Below are 17,032 nucleotides of genomic sequence, written 5' to 3'. Positions count from 1 at the left end.
GAACGTTATGTTGGCACAATGCTAATGGCAACACGACGCAAAGCTGGTAGTGGAGCTCTAACGAAATGCTGCGTTCGTGTATGGTCGGAGGTGGCACGTGGCAAAAAGCCACATCTCCGACCTACGTGCGTTCAAGCTTCAAGACTTCAAGTCGCAAAACCATGGTTGCTAATAGCATCGGCTATTAGACAGACAGCCACTACTGCTGATTGGTCTGAAAACATACTATTGTTGAAAATAAAATTAACTAGAACGACCGCACCCCGGATATATGCCTCCGCCATTGAGCAGTTGACATCCATGTCTGGCCAGACTTTGATGTTTGAGCCAAATGTGAAGAAATTCCGTGAAGGCGCTTTTAAGATATCGCGTTAACGAACTTGGGAATGGCATTCGTGAGGTCACAGTGACCTTGAACTTTGACCACCAAAATCGAATCAGTTCATCCTTGAGTCCAAGTCAACGTTTGAGGCAAATTTGATGAAATTCCATCAGGCGTTCCTCAGATATCGCTTTAAAACATCGGACGTACGTACGTACGGACAAACAAACCCGAATCCATAATGCCTCTGGCCTGGCTATCGAAAAAAAAAGTGCCAAAAATGTTTTAAATTCATACAATCTTATTATGATTTGGGTGGCCATTTTGAAATGACGGCAAATGACGAGCCGGGAGCAACTAGGGGTTGAGAAATCATCCCCGAGTTGACACGCCATTTTATTAGATTTTTTCTAGTAGCAAGTGGAAATTTGCGACTTGCAAGTTGTAAAGGAACGCAGCATAAGTCCATTACATCACCGCCGACCGCTATCAGTGACAGCCCGAAAGAGAGCCACTGTCTGATAAACAAACTGAAACCACTGTATTGAAACAAAACCACTTCATTTGTCTTTTGGCCTTGTGATAAAAATTATGCAAATAATAGTGAAGGATACCAAACAGTCCATTCACTCCATGTGCTGGAGAGTTTGTTTTGCAGGTGGACAGTTAGTTTGTCACTTGGCAGCGCTCTCCATGGCTCTCCCAGTGTTATCTAACCACAACAACTGGAGCTGTTGCCTGGCTGGAGGGAACAAGAACAGCAGTGTTTGTCGCTGACAGGAACGGCCGAGGGAAAGTCTGCCTGTGCGCTCTCCATTCAAATCACTGTCATGCTGTAATTCTCAGGAACACAGGCTGCTACTGTGTGGTGTGTGTGTGTCTGAATTACCTGTAAGAACGTATTTCCCCTATGCATGTGTCTGTATGAGTGCGCATGTTAGTACAGTAAGCGTGCGTGCCTGTCTGCGTATTCGCCTCCACACAGACACACGCAGGTTATTATCCCACGTCGCACGCCAGTTTTTTTTTTTGCCATTCTCCATTACGCCGCCTCCGTCCATGAATGGGGGGTTTTGTTTGGTTTCTCCTCCGGCTTTCCGCTGTGCCTTGTTACCCCGGTTTTGCTCTCCGTTTCCTGGCTTGGACGCACGGCTGCTTTTTTTCACCTTAGCTTCGTGGAGGAAATGATTTCTGACTAGGGGAGACGGGGGAGGAACGACAAGCTAATATATCCTACCTCTGAACCCCACTTCGTCCAGCACTGCGGACTCATTCGCTTCTAACGTGCCCGGGCTGGTGCCAAGATATTGTTTCCACTACCTTACTGTATATTAGGGTGCAAAGAGTCCTCATACATATCTGTGGTCACTTCAATGAGATATTCAAGAACTGATAGTGTAGCAGTATTGCACTTCACCTTTTCATGTGGGTTCACATGTGCAAATGCAGATTCTGCTGATAATTGAATATCCTTTGATACTGTGCAATATATTCAAGAGGCATAGGCAAGTTGTATGGTTATCACAAGATGTAAGATTATACCTTCCTCTTTTATGGTCTTTAACCGTATTCCATTTCGTTCCAGCTTCCATCCTCGCCTTGACATCCCTCTAAACACAGCGTGATCCCTCTGCTGGCTTCTTTTTCCTAGTAACACAATCCTTGTAGAGGGCAAATCATCCTGTGTACCACGAACGTTCACCCACGCAGGTGCGCACGCACACGCAGGGCGCTGTGTGTTTACTCCCTTTCTTTAAAGCCTGTCAGAGGCCATCACATCAGCCCGGCCCGGCCCGGCCCGGCCCGTATGCATCGGAAAGAGGGAGGAGGGGGTCGGATCCTCGTCCCGTTTCCAACACAACAGCCTCAGCCAAAAAACAAATTAGCAAAGAGACACAGGGGAGGGTTTATGACTAATTATTCAATTTGCTATGGAGGAGGAGGGCAGGGGGGAGTCGGTGGTGGCTGGGGCAGAATTCCATGTTTGCTCTTAGCAGAATGTCATTTCCTGGTGGATATTTGACCACAAACTGAGAGCAGAGTTGTTGTGGAGAGTCGGGCTGGAGGGATGAGGAGAAGGAGGCATGTTTTGGCGAGAGACCGGGGTGAAAGAGAGGGCTAACCAGACTGTTCTCGGGCCCTGCTGACGGTATGTTGAGGATTCTTAAGCGGCACAAGGAAATGGCTTGTCCAACACAGGAAGAGAGATTCGGAGATCGAGGTTCTTGGAGCAAGGGGTGGGAGTGTGTGTGTGTGTGTGTGTGTGTGTGTGTGTGTGTGTGTGTGTGTGTGTGTGTGTGTGTGTGTGTGTGTGTGTGTGTGTGTGTGTGTGTGTGTGTGTGTGTGTGTGTGTGTGTGTGTGTGTGTGTGTGTGTGTGTGTGTGTGTGTGTGTGTGTGTGTGTGTGTGTGTGTGTGTGTGTGTGAGTGTGTGCTGTGTTCTTTACGTGTGTTGTCTATGGGCCGGTGTGTACACTCACTCACCCATGTGCCAGGGGCCTGCCGAAAATATTACGATGTGTTTGGAGAACAGTGAGTATATGTTTATGTCGCTGCAGAAAATGGGTAGCTGGAAAAGGGGATAGCTTTGCGATTCAGAACGGGTTGTGGTTGGCAGCTGCCCTTCAAAAACATTCATCACTAGTCGTGTTTCCATTACCCTCAGAAATGCGCAAAATCTAAATATCGCAATTATTTTGCGAAAAACTGTAATGGAAACACAGCTACTGACAGTTTGGCTCTACAGACTGTGGGCTTGGTCTACAGACTGTGGGCTTGGTCTACAGACTGTGGGCTTGGTCTACAGACTGTGGGCTTGGTCTACAGACTGTGGGCTTGGGCGGCCGGTCAGCTGGGGTTCAGCCAGAGTCCCACACACTCACCTTCTTCTTGCTGCAGTAGATCTGCCATTTCTTCTCGTCGGGCAGAGCGAACATGGCCTCCCTGTTCTTGTCGGTGAGGTCCAGCTCATCCTGCAATGACAGAGGAGGACCATTTATCTGCTGTCACACATCCTTCGTTTCAAATAAAGCATGACACTAGGCCTGCAACTACACATTTTCATTATTCATTCATCTATTGATTACTTTTTTCAAGTAATCATTTAGTCTACAGAATGCCAAATGCCCATAACATCTTACAAGAGCACAGCTATTCTGAAAATTGCTTACTTTGAACAGGAGTCAAAAAACCCAAAGTATGAATTATATAGTGATATGAACCAGAGAAAATCAAGCAAATCTTAGCATTTGTGAAACTGGAATGAGCAAATGTTTGGTATTTTTTAGTAGATAAATGACTAAAGCAATGAACCAATTAACAAAATGACAAAACATGAACCTAGTCACTAGTGTAAAGTTCATTAAATACATATTGGATTGGATAAGTTCCCTTTATAGTCTGACAAGAATAGACATTTTTTGTATTTTTAGCCAAATTGGAAACAATGAGAAATAAACAATGCTATAAATAATGACAACGAGAAAGTGTCTTAATGGGAAGTTGTTGTGCCAGGTGAAAGCATATCAAGCCCCGCCCTCAGGACACCACCCCGCAATCCCACAGAGGAGACAGTGAAGTGAAGCAGCCTCCACACACAGAGCACAGAGGAGACAGTAAGTGAAGCAGCCTCCACACACAGAGCACAGAGGAGACAGTGAAGTGAAGCAGCCTCCACAGAGCACAGAGGAGACAGTGAAGTGAAGCAGCCTCCACACACAGAGCACAGAGGAGACAGTGAAGTGAAGCAGCCTCCACAGAGCACAGAGGAGACAGTGAAGTGAAGCAGCCTCCACAGAGCACAGAGGAGACAGTGAAGTGAAGCAGCCTCCACACACAGAGCACAGAGGAGACAGTGAAGTGAAGCAGCCTCCACAGAGCACAGAGGAGACAGTGAAGTGAAGCAGCCTCCACACACAGAGCACAGAGGAGACAGTGAAGTGAAGCAGCCTCCACACACAGAGCACAGAGGAGACAGTGAAGTGAAGCAGCCTCCACACACAGAGCACAGAGGAGACAGTGAAGTGAAGCAGCCTCCACACACAGAGCACAGAGGAGACAGTGAAGTGAAGCAGCCTCCACACACAGAGCACAGAGGAGACAGTGAAGTGAAGCAGCCTCCACACACAGAGCACAGAGGAGACAGTGAAGTGAAGCAGCCTCCACAGAGCACAGAGGAGACAGTGAAGTGAAGCAGCCTCCACACACAGAGCACAGAGGAGACAGTGAAGTGAAGCAGCCTCCACACACAGAGCACAGAGGAGACAGTGAAGTGAAGCAGCCTCCACACACAGAGCACAGAGGAGACAGTGAAGTGAAGCAGCCTCCACACACAGAGCACAGAGGAGACAGTGAAGTGAAGCAGCCTCCACACACAGAGCACAGAGGAGACGGTGAAGTGAAGCAGCCTCCACACACAGAGCACAGAGGAGACAGTGAAGTGAAGCAGCCTCCACACACAGAGCACAGAGGAGACGGTGAAGTGAAGCAGCCTCCACACACAGAGCACAGAGGAGACAGTGAAGTGAAGCAGCCTCCACACACAGAGCACAGAGGAGACGGTGAAGTGAAGCAGCCTCCACACACAGAGCACAGAGGAGACAGTGAAGTGAAGCAGCCTCCACAGAGCACAGAGGAGACAGTGAAGTGAAGCAGCCTCCACACACAGAGCACAGAGGAGACAGTGAAGTGAAGCAGCCTCCACACACAGAGCACAGAGGAGACAGTGAAGTGAAGCAGCCTCCACACACAGAGCACAGAGGAGACAGTGAAGTGAAGCAGCCTCCACAGAGCACAGAGGAGTTGTTAGTATTCACCCCGCTGCTCTGCTCAACTCTACAGCTTGGTACAAGGAGCCTCCCGGAGCTTTTGAAATGCATATGAGCCCAGGAAATGAGCCTGTGTGTGCCAAGGAGGAAAGTAAAGTCCTGGAAAAAGATCTCCTGGACAGGAGAAGAAAGAGAGATGGATAAATAGGACATGAGGTACAGGAAGGGGGGAAGAGAGAGAGAGAGAGACAGCCAGAGGAGGGAAGAGAGAGAGAGACAGCCAGAGGGGGGGAGAGAGAGAGAGACAGACAGGGGGGGGGGGGGGGGGAGAGACAGCCAGAGGGGGGAGAGAGAGACAGACAGAGGGTGGGGGGGGGGGGGAGAGAGAGACAGCCAGAGGGGGGAGAGAGAGAGAGACAGACAGAGGGGGGAGAGAGAGAGAGACAGACAGAGGGGGGGGGAGAGGAAGTATTGGGGTTTTTGGAGATGGATAGGCAGAGAAAGGAGAGGGGAGAGGATGAGATGCTATAGCACCAGGGCTTTGTGCCCAAGCTCTCACTAATCTCATCATAATGGTTTTGCTACCATGACGTCAACCAGCAGCACCGCCGGGCCCCCCGGACCCCCAGAGTCAAGATGGCTACCGGTGCCAGAGCTGGGGCCCCTTAAAGCCGGCCGGTCGGATTCACAGAGTTTGTTTTCATCCATTCAACGGGGAAGGGGCTCACATTCCAAGTATCCGACAGTAGGTGGAATGACATCATCTCTCACCCAGGACTTTCAATGGGATAACCAGCAGCAATCTTGTAGAAACTGAAGGGTGAGAAATTCCGGGGGTCTCACACACACCAAACCCCAAATCTCATGCTCTTGCCAACCACAGACTTGAGAACATGTTTAGTCTCAACACCTTGATTCATTTGTGTCTCCTATCATGAAGGATCCACCACTGTTGTTTGCAGCCGCACCATTGAGCCCCACACACTCTTAACTATGAAGGCATAAAAGCAGCCATCTGGTACTGGAGCTTAGTATCTAGCCTCGAACTCTCTTTCCTTCCATCTTTACAGATCTCAGCTTTGGATCACAATCCCCCCCTCCACACGCACCGACTTTCTTCAGACACGGAGGCCGAGAAGCTAACTAAGTGTCTGGCCCATCGCCTGCTCGTTGGGTCAAAGCCCTGCTGTCCAAGCTGCTGCTGTTTGGAGGGGCTGATATGGGGAACTAAGAGGGGGGGGGGGGGTTGGGGGGAGAAAAAGACCCCTGGACTTGAACCAGATGCGAGCCAAGCCCAGCAGCTGATCTCTCTGCTCCTTCACGCTCTCTTGTGATTTCAGACCCACCTCATACAGAGGGGGAAAAGGATACGCGAGAGGTACACAAAATGAGCAGGTAAGTGTGAGTGTTGAACATTTCGGGGAACATGTAAGCTACCCGAGGAAGACTTTGGGGAAAAAATCCCAATTAGGAATGAGGATATGATTACATAATGCTTTTTATGTAAGATATTGGTGTGTGAATAGGATAATGGCAAAAGCAGGAGAAGCTGAAAGGAGTGTACAGTATAGGGTGGGGTAGGGCTGAGATTTCAAAAAAGGATTGCATGTCTTATTTAGTTGTCTGAAATGAGAGAGACAGAGAGAGAGAGAGAGAGAGAGAGAGAGAGAGAGAGAGGGCTGACCCAAACACACACCCTTCTGCTCACATCCTGCAGAACAGAACCAAACCAGGTCTCTAGTTAGCAACGCTCCAGTCGGGGAATTCACATAAACCAAAGCTAATATTGTTCCACCTGCGGCTCCGGAGGGGAGGAAAAAAGACAGTTTACTGTATCCCCCTGAAGCCATTCTTTCATATCTCCCACCTGAAGGGCCTTTGGAATAATGTTACAAATGAATAAAGAGGGTCAGGGGTGGGGAGATTTGCCTGAGCTGTCCGCAGCCGACGGACTGACTTACTGCCCTGTCATTCAATTTCCTGCTTCTCATGATAATTGTGGAGAGACTGCAACATAAAACACCTTTAACAAAAAATTATAATAATCTTGATAAAGGAGATTTGAAGAGTTTTCATTCCAAACACTATATATCCACAATGCCAATAAATAAATAGCAATAAACAATAACAATAAATAGCTAATTACCTTTGTTAATGCATTAACACATTAATGTAATGTGTTTCCATTATCAGTGGAATTATATATGTCACCTTCAGTATCATCATCATCATCATCAGTATATAAATGGGAGCTAGGGCTCTGTCTGTTTCTCTGTCTCTCTATCTGTCCCATGTCCCACTGTGATGTCATAAATCCAATGTGACATCATCAATGTCATAAATCCCACTGTGACATCATCAGTGATGTCATAAATCCCAGTGATGTGTGACATAATCAGTGATGTCATAAATTCCACTGTGACATCATCAGTGATGTCACAAAAAAGAAGTGGGAGTCTGGCTGAAACTTTCAGGAAGTGTAAAGAGCACCCGTGCGGGTGACCTGACGGAGCCAGATTTCTTTTTATTAGGGCAGATTACCCTAATTGCTCTAAGGCTGATTGCCCTAAGGCTGAGGCTATAGTTCAGTGATGACATCACTGATGATGTCATCAGAGGCACACACACACACACACACACACACGAGAGAGACTCAGGGAGAGGGAGAGAGAGGAGAGGGAGAGAGAGACTGATGGAGAGGGAGAGAGAGGGAGAGAGCGAACGTGCGTAACACGCGAGATGCCTAGTACTGTAAATAAAAACGGACGTATGGTGTTATAGTCATAGTGTATGACTCTAATCTAATCTAACACGGCCACAAAAATGCATCACTGCAACAAAACACAAGTCAGAAGATGCAACTTGTCTATGAGACGCTAAATATTTATGATCCACGGGAGTAAACTCTTATCAGCAGTATGAAAACACCTAAATACTGTTAGATACTGTTGTTTAGTTGTTTAGACTGGATAAATGCATGGAGAGTGATGGAGAGAAAATAGGAGGTGAAGAAGAGAGCGAGGTGAAGAGATGATAGAAGGAGGGGGAAGTGCTTTCTGCATGTGTGTGTGCGCCCGCACACACGTACACGGGTCAGTCAGTGTGTGTGTGTGTGTGTGTGTGTGTGTGTGTGTATGAGGAAACTGACATGGGAGTTGGCGTGTGGGTGTGTCACTGTGACAAGATTGAGTGTGTGAGGCTCCACCTAGAATGGGAAATGAGTGTGTGGTCCAAGCATGACATTCTGTCTGGCGTGTGTGTGTATGAAGTGGCATTTGAGTGGATTCAAAGGTCTGAGGATCACAGAGTTGGCTGATAGGGTAAGCCTGGTGCGTCACTGACACACACACACACACACACACACACACACACACACACACACACACACACACACACACTCTCAGGGTGGGACAGGAAGGCAGAGGAAAGACAGGCAAGATGGCAGGAAGTCATATGAGGCCTCAAGGGGGCCCGCAGGAAGCTGTTAGTGACCCAAAGGAGACTGTGTGTGTATGTATATATATGTGTGTGTGTGTGTGTGTGTGTGTGTGTGTGTGTGTGTGTGTGTGTGTGTGTGTGTGTGTGTGTGTGTGTGTGCGTGTGTGTGTTACACCGAAGCCCCAACCTTCGGTTCTGAAAAATTAGGCCAACGTGGAAGTTCCTCGAATGGCCACATGAGGCTGGCTGCAAAAGTGGGTCATTCCCCATTTGCCCTATGTTAAAATACCCAACTTTACAGCAGAAAGAACCTGGTTACAGCCTGGCTGGTTACAGCCTGGTAAAAAAAAAAAAAAAAAAAAGGGGGAAATGACTGACTTCTTACTTGATTTATTACCTCAGTAAACACTTTCCTAATTAGTTTATGGTCTCAGTCGCTATAGGTTGAGGCGATGTCTCGTCATAGACGCTGGGTTAGCTGGCTCAGCCTGGCTGGGGGCGTGGTCAGGGTGGGGTAAATCCCCCGTTCTATCCATTCAGCAAAGTTAGAATTTAGCTGATAGCCCAGCCCAGGCAGACACGATCGGGATTTAACCACCGCAGTAAACGCACATCTGAGCAGATGTCTTGTATTCTGCTCTAGAACCCCCAAACCTGTAGTTTAGAGCCGCAGCACCGTCCTTTGGTGAGTCAGCCCATTGAGATATATCGGCGGTTTTACGCCGGTCGCACGCCAGCCGTATAACATTTTGTGGGCGTTCCCACACATGCCGATGGAGTATGTTTACTCAATGGAGTATGGTTTCCATTTTGTAAATTATCGTCCCATTAGGGTAATATAGACAATAAAGCAGACTATGTTTTGGGATGTGATTGACAGGGGTCCAGTGATCGCGCATCACCAATCACGGACCAATAACAGGCGGCGCTGCAGCTCTTCTCGTCCAAATATGGTCACTTCTCGCTCCAAGAAAACCAAGATGGCAATGGTCACAATGCGAAACTTGAGGCTTCAAATCGGGAGTCCAGAAACCAATGGGTGACGGGTTACACCTCCCAGCTAGTCCTGGAGCTCCTCACACAAGGCCAAGACTGATTCTGAGTCATTTACCACAACCAGGGAAAAGTCTGAGATCAACTTCTTGCTCTTAAGCTTTGGTCAAAATCGATTTAGCATTGTCTCCTCCTCCTCGCCAAACAGCAGATCACACACACACACACACACACACACACACACACACACACACACACACACACACACACCCTCACATCCCTTCACAGCGTTCAGACGAGTCACGGTATCCCCCCTTTTAGATGAGTCACCGCACTTCTCCCTTCATCCAAACCAGCCTGGACCGAGCTCACGCTAAGGTTAGCTCGGGACAGGAGTTGGCCGGAAAAGCGAACGGGAGGAAGAGAAAATGAGGGATGGGGAAGCCAGTTGGATGGACAAACGGCAGGGAAGCAGAGAGGGGAAACAGGGAGGAAAGACAGGAGAGGAAAGAGGGTGCATCCCCGGGCATACACAAGGGGGGTAACTCACAGCCAAAGGCCAGGAGGGTGGAGAACGTTTCCATTCGCCGACGTTATGCAACGCATTTTTGATTGGCGTCCGGCCCGAAAAGCCCATTCAGCATGACGGATGGAACATTAGGAGGGGATTTATGTTTCGAAGAGTCCGGTTTTCTCAGAAAACGCGACTTATCGAGGCTACAAATGAGAAAGGCTAATTATACCGCCATCGCTTTGAGAATATAATTTATGTGACACTAAAAACGGTCACAGAGAGTCAAACGGGGCAGACGCCATAAAGGTTGTGGCAACGGCTGAGCTGTGACACTGGGCTGCTGGACGACTGCCCAGAGCAGGGGAATTCAACGAGAGAGAGAGAGAGAGAGAGAGAGAGAGAGAGAGAGAGAGAGAGAGAGAGATAGCAGATAGAGGACGAGAGCAGGACAGAGTAAAACAGAGATAATGGCTAAGAGAGTACAGACTAATCTGATGTCTGCCAGTACAGTATGTGCCAGATGTTGGCCTTGCTAGACCTGATTCATCCCCTCTTATCTTAAACCACAACCACCATCTACAATTATAACCTTTTAATGGGACCAATTTACTTTTTATTCGAGATGATGTAATCTCAAAACATCTCAGTCAGTCTCCAATATGATCAAAACTATTTGACGGCTTTTCCCGGACACACAGAAACTGTGATTTTAAAGCAACAGCTTGAGGTCGAGGATGGATTTGCAGCCTGCATGTACATGATGACACATGCAGACGTCGAGTCAGACTTGGCATCGTTCTCTCTGCATAACCACCCTCCAAACTAGTTTTCATTCGATTCCAATCCACGGCACATTTTCTATCTTAGCCTCTGGGTTTTTTGCACTTACTTCTCTTTCCCTGTGTCTCTCTCTTCTCTCTGTTTTGAGTGTGTGGTGTTCAGTGGCAGTGTCTGGCTACAAACCGATGGGAACATGCAGTGTTGCCGTAAACACATGGCGACCATATGCAAACCTTTCCACAGTAAAAGCAATGTGTTCACCGATCTCAGCTGAAAATGCCAATCTTGCTGTCCCCAAACAAACTTGCACGACTGTTTACCAAGCTGCCACCAGTGAGAAAAAGCACACAAGCACCCACGTGACTGAGGGGCAACTCATTTTCAATTACCTAAATGTGAGAGCAATTTCACATTCAATGATAAAATGTTATCACTCAGGAGGGAATTGCCCGCTAAACAACAATAAAGCTCTGGAGGCCCTGCCAGCTGTCACACGTGGCCCATAGATCATCTGTGCGTGCGAGCCTCGAAACTTCACTGATGGAAAGAAGCCACTGAAAATGCACCCAGATCCAAGGAGGACCACGACACAGGACCGTTGCACGTTTGCTATCAGGAAACTCCGCTGCCAGCTGCGAATGTGTATTTTGATTGGTGCGATCCATTAACGTCTCTGATGTGGTCTGCGCTCAACGTGTCCAAATCAGTGGCGATTGCTTCCAGCTTAGTTTGGATGGGTTTTGTGGAGTTCGCTATCGGCACGGGAGACTCTCATAATGGGTGATGTGAAAGGCTTTATGGAGCAGGTTTTTCATCCAGACTTTTGTTTTAAGTACTTGTGATAAGATGAGCTGTTGTAAACTTGGATGAGTATCAATGTTTATATATGAGAGGCAGGGCTGGCAGACAAGGTCCATTCCATTCTATTCTAATAGTTTTACTTACCATTTTTCCAGCTTTATTTCAAATGGTGTCCCTCTGAATGCAACTCTTTATCTACGACACCAAACACCAAACTTGGAAGTGGGAGCATCAGTCACGGAGCAACAGAGACATTACAGTTGCTGTACAGGTTACATGTTTACTGTACGTTTGACAGCGGTTCAAATGTGTGGGCACAGCTTAGCGTAGGTGACTATAATTCTGTGTCATGCTGACAGCGGGTGTGGAGGGGGGGCTGCTTCTGGGACACCACAATTTACTGCCTTTGGGGGGAAAAATTGCAATTTCTTAATTTTTACTATTTTTTCCGCATGATAGAATAATAGTAAAGATCATCAAAACTATGAAATCTTATATTTTAGATTATCACCATTTGGCTTGATGGAAAGGCAACAGGCTTTGGAAATAAATTCATACTATGATTCATAAGCCCCTTCTAAACATGCAGTGAAATCCGGATTATAACCAGCTGCTAGCCGGTCGGCCTGCATGTTTAGAAACAATTAGCCGCCTTATGCGCACTCCCGCAAGTGCGGATCATGACCATCTGAGCCCCTAGTACAGGATCCGCATTATTGGAAAAACGGCTGTTGTTTAACACCGGCAGCTCATGTTCCGGATCATGTATGTCTGAGTGGGTGGGTGGTTAAATGGCACTTTACAAACCATTGATGTCCCAGTGATAATTATTTTCATGAATGGACGTAGCGTTAATAACATGGCTGGATTATTTGGAAGAGAGCCAAATTAGGTGAGTAAACAAGTAAAAGTTGAATCGTTTCTTTCTCCCCCATCTGCCAGTTTAAAAATGCAACAAGGAGATGATAGCCTACTACTTTAAGCCTAATGCATAGGCTAAAGTATCCGCTAAAGTTCACATAGCCTATTAATTAATTAATCGTTCGGGCAATCGCTTATATCAACGAATTAAACGAGCAAACTCACGGTTTCCTCAAATGCTACAAACGGCTTGAATGGTTTCTTTTCCTCCTGACCTGTCTGTTTTGTAGGCTATGTAAAAATGCAAGAGTTGCATCAGCCTATATCGAGACATATATTATAGCCTAACTTTTGTGGGGAGAAATAAATTGAAAACTAGTCAGATATGACTTGAATGCCACTTGTAAAATCATCCACAGTGTAATGTTAGTGCGACGGTGCGACCACTATTTTGACTGGCGGCTTTTGGGCGATGTAACAAAGGCAAGCGCTCACTTTTTCTGGCACATTGCCACCCCACGTTATCGCCTGAATGCGTCGGAATGCATCTTCCATTAAAACTGCATGTTTTTTAATCGAGTTTGGTTACAGATTCGCTAAAGCTGTTTCCACATCACATTTATTTTCATGATACACCCTACTGCACCCCCTCCCCCCGCCCACTCTACTCGCTATCGGCAGAGAGAATACGGACCATTTCCAGCTGTTTCTAAACAAAGACTCCTCACGTCTAGAAAGGTAAAACCGGAAAATATCCTGCTCTGGCTAGCCGGACATGATCCAGACTTCATGTTTAGAAGAGGCTTATACATACATGTATTGTGGCATCATCAACTTCACAATTTATATTTGTCTGCAAAACAAATTTCAATCATTTAAGCATAAGCCTTTAGATCAAAATGGCTTTAAGATAATGAAAAACAGCACATTCAATCAGGTGGGTCCAAACTATCAACTGCTAGAGTGCAGTAGCTGCTCTCACCTTTCCTCCTCCAACATCCAAGCTAGGATTCTACAGAGGTAATGTCATAGCACAAGGGAGAGTTATATCACCTCATGCTTTTCATTTGATGCTCCGAACACCAGCCATGCAGGAACAGAGAAGATACCACCACTGTACAGACTAGCTAACTATTTTGTCATATAGCATTAAGAAACTGTTTTCTGCCTCTGCACAGCTAGCTGTGGATCTGAGTGGTCAGTCACTGCACAGTCTCTAAACACAGTGGAAGACCCCATAATGGAGGTGGAGACACGTGGAGGTGGTTTACTCCTCCATTTGGCCCAGATCTGTCACTCCCATTCCAGAGGCTCCGCTGGGTCTCATTCTCCTCCTCAGGAAAGGCTTTCATAACAATAATCCCTGGCTCCCGTTGCCACGGAAACACTCCATGTTATGTTATTTCCCTCTTATTTAGCCCCCCCCCCATCGCACAGCTCCTGTCCTCCCTGCATCAACTCTCGGTGTCGACGTTACAAGCGGTCGGTGTGTCCAGACTGTGTGACTGCTGGAGGTCCGGTCGAGCAGATTCTTGGATGTGCGGTCAGACGTGTCAGCATGCCGGCCGCAGGACGAGCTAAGCAGATGTGGCGAGACCTCAGCTCGGCGATGGCTTGGCCAGATGACCAGCGTCAGGCAGGAGCGCTTTGTGCATCGCTCTTCCAATCAAAGCAGACATGAGTCAATCTGTCACCGGTTGAGCGATCAGCTAACTGGAAACGAGCGAGCGAGAGGGTCGTTTTTCCTCCCAAACTTTCTCACACTCTATTTTCACCTTCAAGCGTTCAGTTGGGGGTCTGTATCTTGGAAAGAAACTCAAAGCGAAGACGAGATCAGTCATAGAGGAGAACAGACATTACCCAGAAGACGAAACATCTGAGCTTGTGTACCAGACCATCAGATGTGAGCTGTCCAATAACCGTCTCGTGAAGAATCCAGTCCCTAGGCCGTGTTCCAATCAGAAAACGTCAAATCCTCTCTTCGCCCCGACGAGCTATACTATGCTAAGAGGTTTTTGAAAATCAGGGAAGCATCCCTTCTGCTCTGCTTCTTCCCCAACCCCTGCATCTGTGTCAGATTCATGTTAAGCTCAGATATTTACCCTAAATAAGCTGTGGGTCATGCAGTCTTCTCAACCGTGAGGGCTGCCGTGATTTGGCTAAGCACTCCCATATGCCAGGCATGTTTTTGTTTTATCCTGGCAACACACGACCCTGCTCACGTTCGTGTAACCTCTTTATACACAGCAACCTGCATCATGTAAGCATTTCCAGGCCACACAGGCCATCAAGTGTGTCCAAATACCAACCTAGTGGTCTTTCTAAACTAGGCTCCAGCTAACATACTGGTGAAAGAGCATTTCAGTCTAGAGGTACTGCAATCAGTGTCTTGATTAGCATCATGCTAACTTTTAGTTTTCCCTAATCAAGCCAATAAGTGCAGTGGAGCTACTGGAGTTTAATGGTCTGTGCACTGCCAGTGATTATAAAGAACCGTAGACAGCGATGTTGGGGTTAATTCAGGTCAATTAGCTGGAAAAATTGGGGAAAAATCTCAACCACTGGGAAAACATCTGCCTTGATAACAATGAAAAGTTTCCTATTGCAAATGGAATTTCACTAAATCTCCTAAATAGATTTTGACAGTTGGAAGAGTGATATATCCTGCAGGCAGTGAAGTTTAGCATTCCCTAAGACTAGACAGCGCCAGAGAGACAGTGCTGCAGCCATGCTGTTGGACACACTGTAGGGAGGGAGGAGGGGAGAGAGGCTGAGAGACTGAGAGGGAAAAGCAGAAAATGTGAGGTTAGAGGGGGAGAGCGACAGAGGCAGAGAGATGGAGACAGACAGGACCGAAAGACAGGAGCTCAGGCTAACGGAGAGAGGCAGAAACAGCAAAGCCCTGTTCTTCCAGCAAAGCCGTGACCAGTTTGCATGCCAGCTGAAAGCCAACATCAGCAGACTTCTCCGTTCTGACAGCTGTGCCCTCCTGAGCCCTCTCCACACTGTGGGTATACGTACTGGTGGAGGGTCGCAACCAGCGCCAACAAGCCTGATCTGCGCACAAGATGGGCTGAGCAGGGCAAGGGTGGGCAGCATGGCAGGGCCAGTGGGATGGAGGGGCCGGGATGGAGGGGCCGGGGGGGGGGGGGGGGGGGGTCTTTGGCTCATCCAAACATCAAGACACCCTCCGCAGGATCAAATCCCTTCCAAAATCCTACCCCTAATCCCATTTGGGGCCGGGATAATGAACGCCATGCAAAGGAAAAGATTTGGGCTGCTCCCCATTAGGACAAAGGAAAATTCCTGGATTTATATTGTACCACTCTATTGTTCTGAGCCCGCTCCATACAGTACATTTAGCGTATGTTTTTACTTGGTCCCTTCCCAAGTGGCATGCGTAACAGAATTCAAGTTGAACAGGTTCATAAGATTGACAATCATGTCAAGAGGTAGATATACAGGCCATACGGCTACTTTTTCCACACTTATTTACTATAATTGCCTGATAGACCAGTCTTCAAGAAATCAGGTATTTTGCTAAGATTGCTAACACTGTAGATCAATTCAGTGCATTTCTATTCACTCATTTTAGAAACACAAGGCATTCCAATATTGGCTGCTGCTTGCTATAAAGAAAAAAAACGAGGCCGTTGGCTCCACTGGTTGGCTCACGTGGGACACATAAGATGAAGTTATGCAATGATGTAGTATTTGAGCCGCTTGGTCAGTCAGCAAAGAGCAAACACAGATGGCTTATTGAGAGGGGGGGCAACGGTGCCCCTCTCCTGAAACAGTGGAAGGGGTGACGATTCCAAACCCACAAACAAACACGCCCCCGGCCTTTACCACACAAGTAGTCAAACAGTGGTTTGTGACCTGTGCCCAAGTCTAGACATACAGGTTTGACTCATTAGGTGAATGCTTCAGCCTGGCACAAGGTTGTAAGAAAACACAAGATTTGCTTTCTTCGCTACTGAGATCTCACCATTCCTACATCTTTCATCCCATCTGTACTCACCACGAGCTCGGAGAAGCGTGCGTGCAGCTCCTCGGCGGGGGGCATGGGGGCGCTGAACTCCAGCAGCTGCAGCGGCACGCTGTCCTTCAGGTTGATCTCCGGGGGCTCACTGCTGCCGAAGCAGCAGAGGAAGCCCAGGCCCGGCCGCGTCCTCTTCCTGGGGGGCATGCTGACCGTCAGGCGGGGGCACGGGGGGGCAGCACTGGGGCTAGGGGCCAGGAGGGCAGAGGGGGTGGGGGCCAAGGGGCAGGGGGGGGGGGGGGTGGAGAGGAGCACCAGGCTGCTATCTAGGGGGCATGATCTGGAAGAGACGAGAGACAGAGAGAAATGGTCACAAGGAGGATTTGACCAATTCAAAGTGGTGTGGGCTTGATTTTTTTCTCCCTAATGCTAGCAAGACTGATTCAATCATAATGCAATCCATGCAATAAGGTGACTATGGTGACTAAAAATAGCACTAATCCACAACATGTGCACATAAATGATGTTTTGATTCTCTCTAACACAGTAGTGATATACAACAGTATCAACACATGGT

General features: G+C 47.7%; 1 protein-coding gene across 2 annotated transcripts in view; it reads right to left on the bottom strand.

Annotated features, from left to right (window-relative positions):
• Nucleotides 1-16,662, bottom strand: part of daam2 (dishevelled associated activator of morphogenesis 2) — a gene marked incomplete at its 5' end in the record, with an annotated part of 77,632 nt that extends 60,970 nt beyond the window's left edge. For both annotated transcript variants that reach the window (XM_083632645.1, XM_083632646.1), the window contains 2 exons: nt 3,203-3,292; nt 16,495-16,662. In XM_083632645.1, coding sequence (XP_083488771.1) covers nt 3,203-3,292; nt 16,495-16,662 — 258 coding nt within the window. The remainder of the gene's footprint in view (nt 1-3,202; nt 3,293-16,494) is intronic.
• Between the last annotated feature and the right edge of the window lie 370 nt (nt 16,663-17,032).

This window comes from Poromitra crassiceps (genome assembly GCF_964638095.1).
Source record: "Poromitra crassiceps genome assembly, chromosome: 3".
NCBI lineage: Eukaryota > Metazoa > Chordata > Actinopteri > Beryciformes > Melamphaidae > Poromitra > Poromitra crassiceps.
This window is presented reverse-complemented; position numbering and strand designations above follow the sequence as displayed.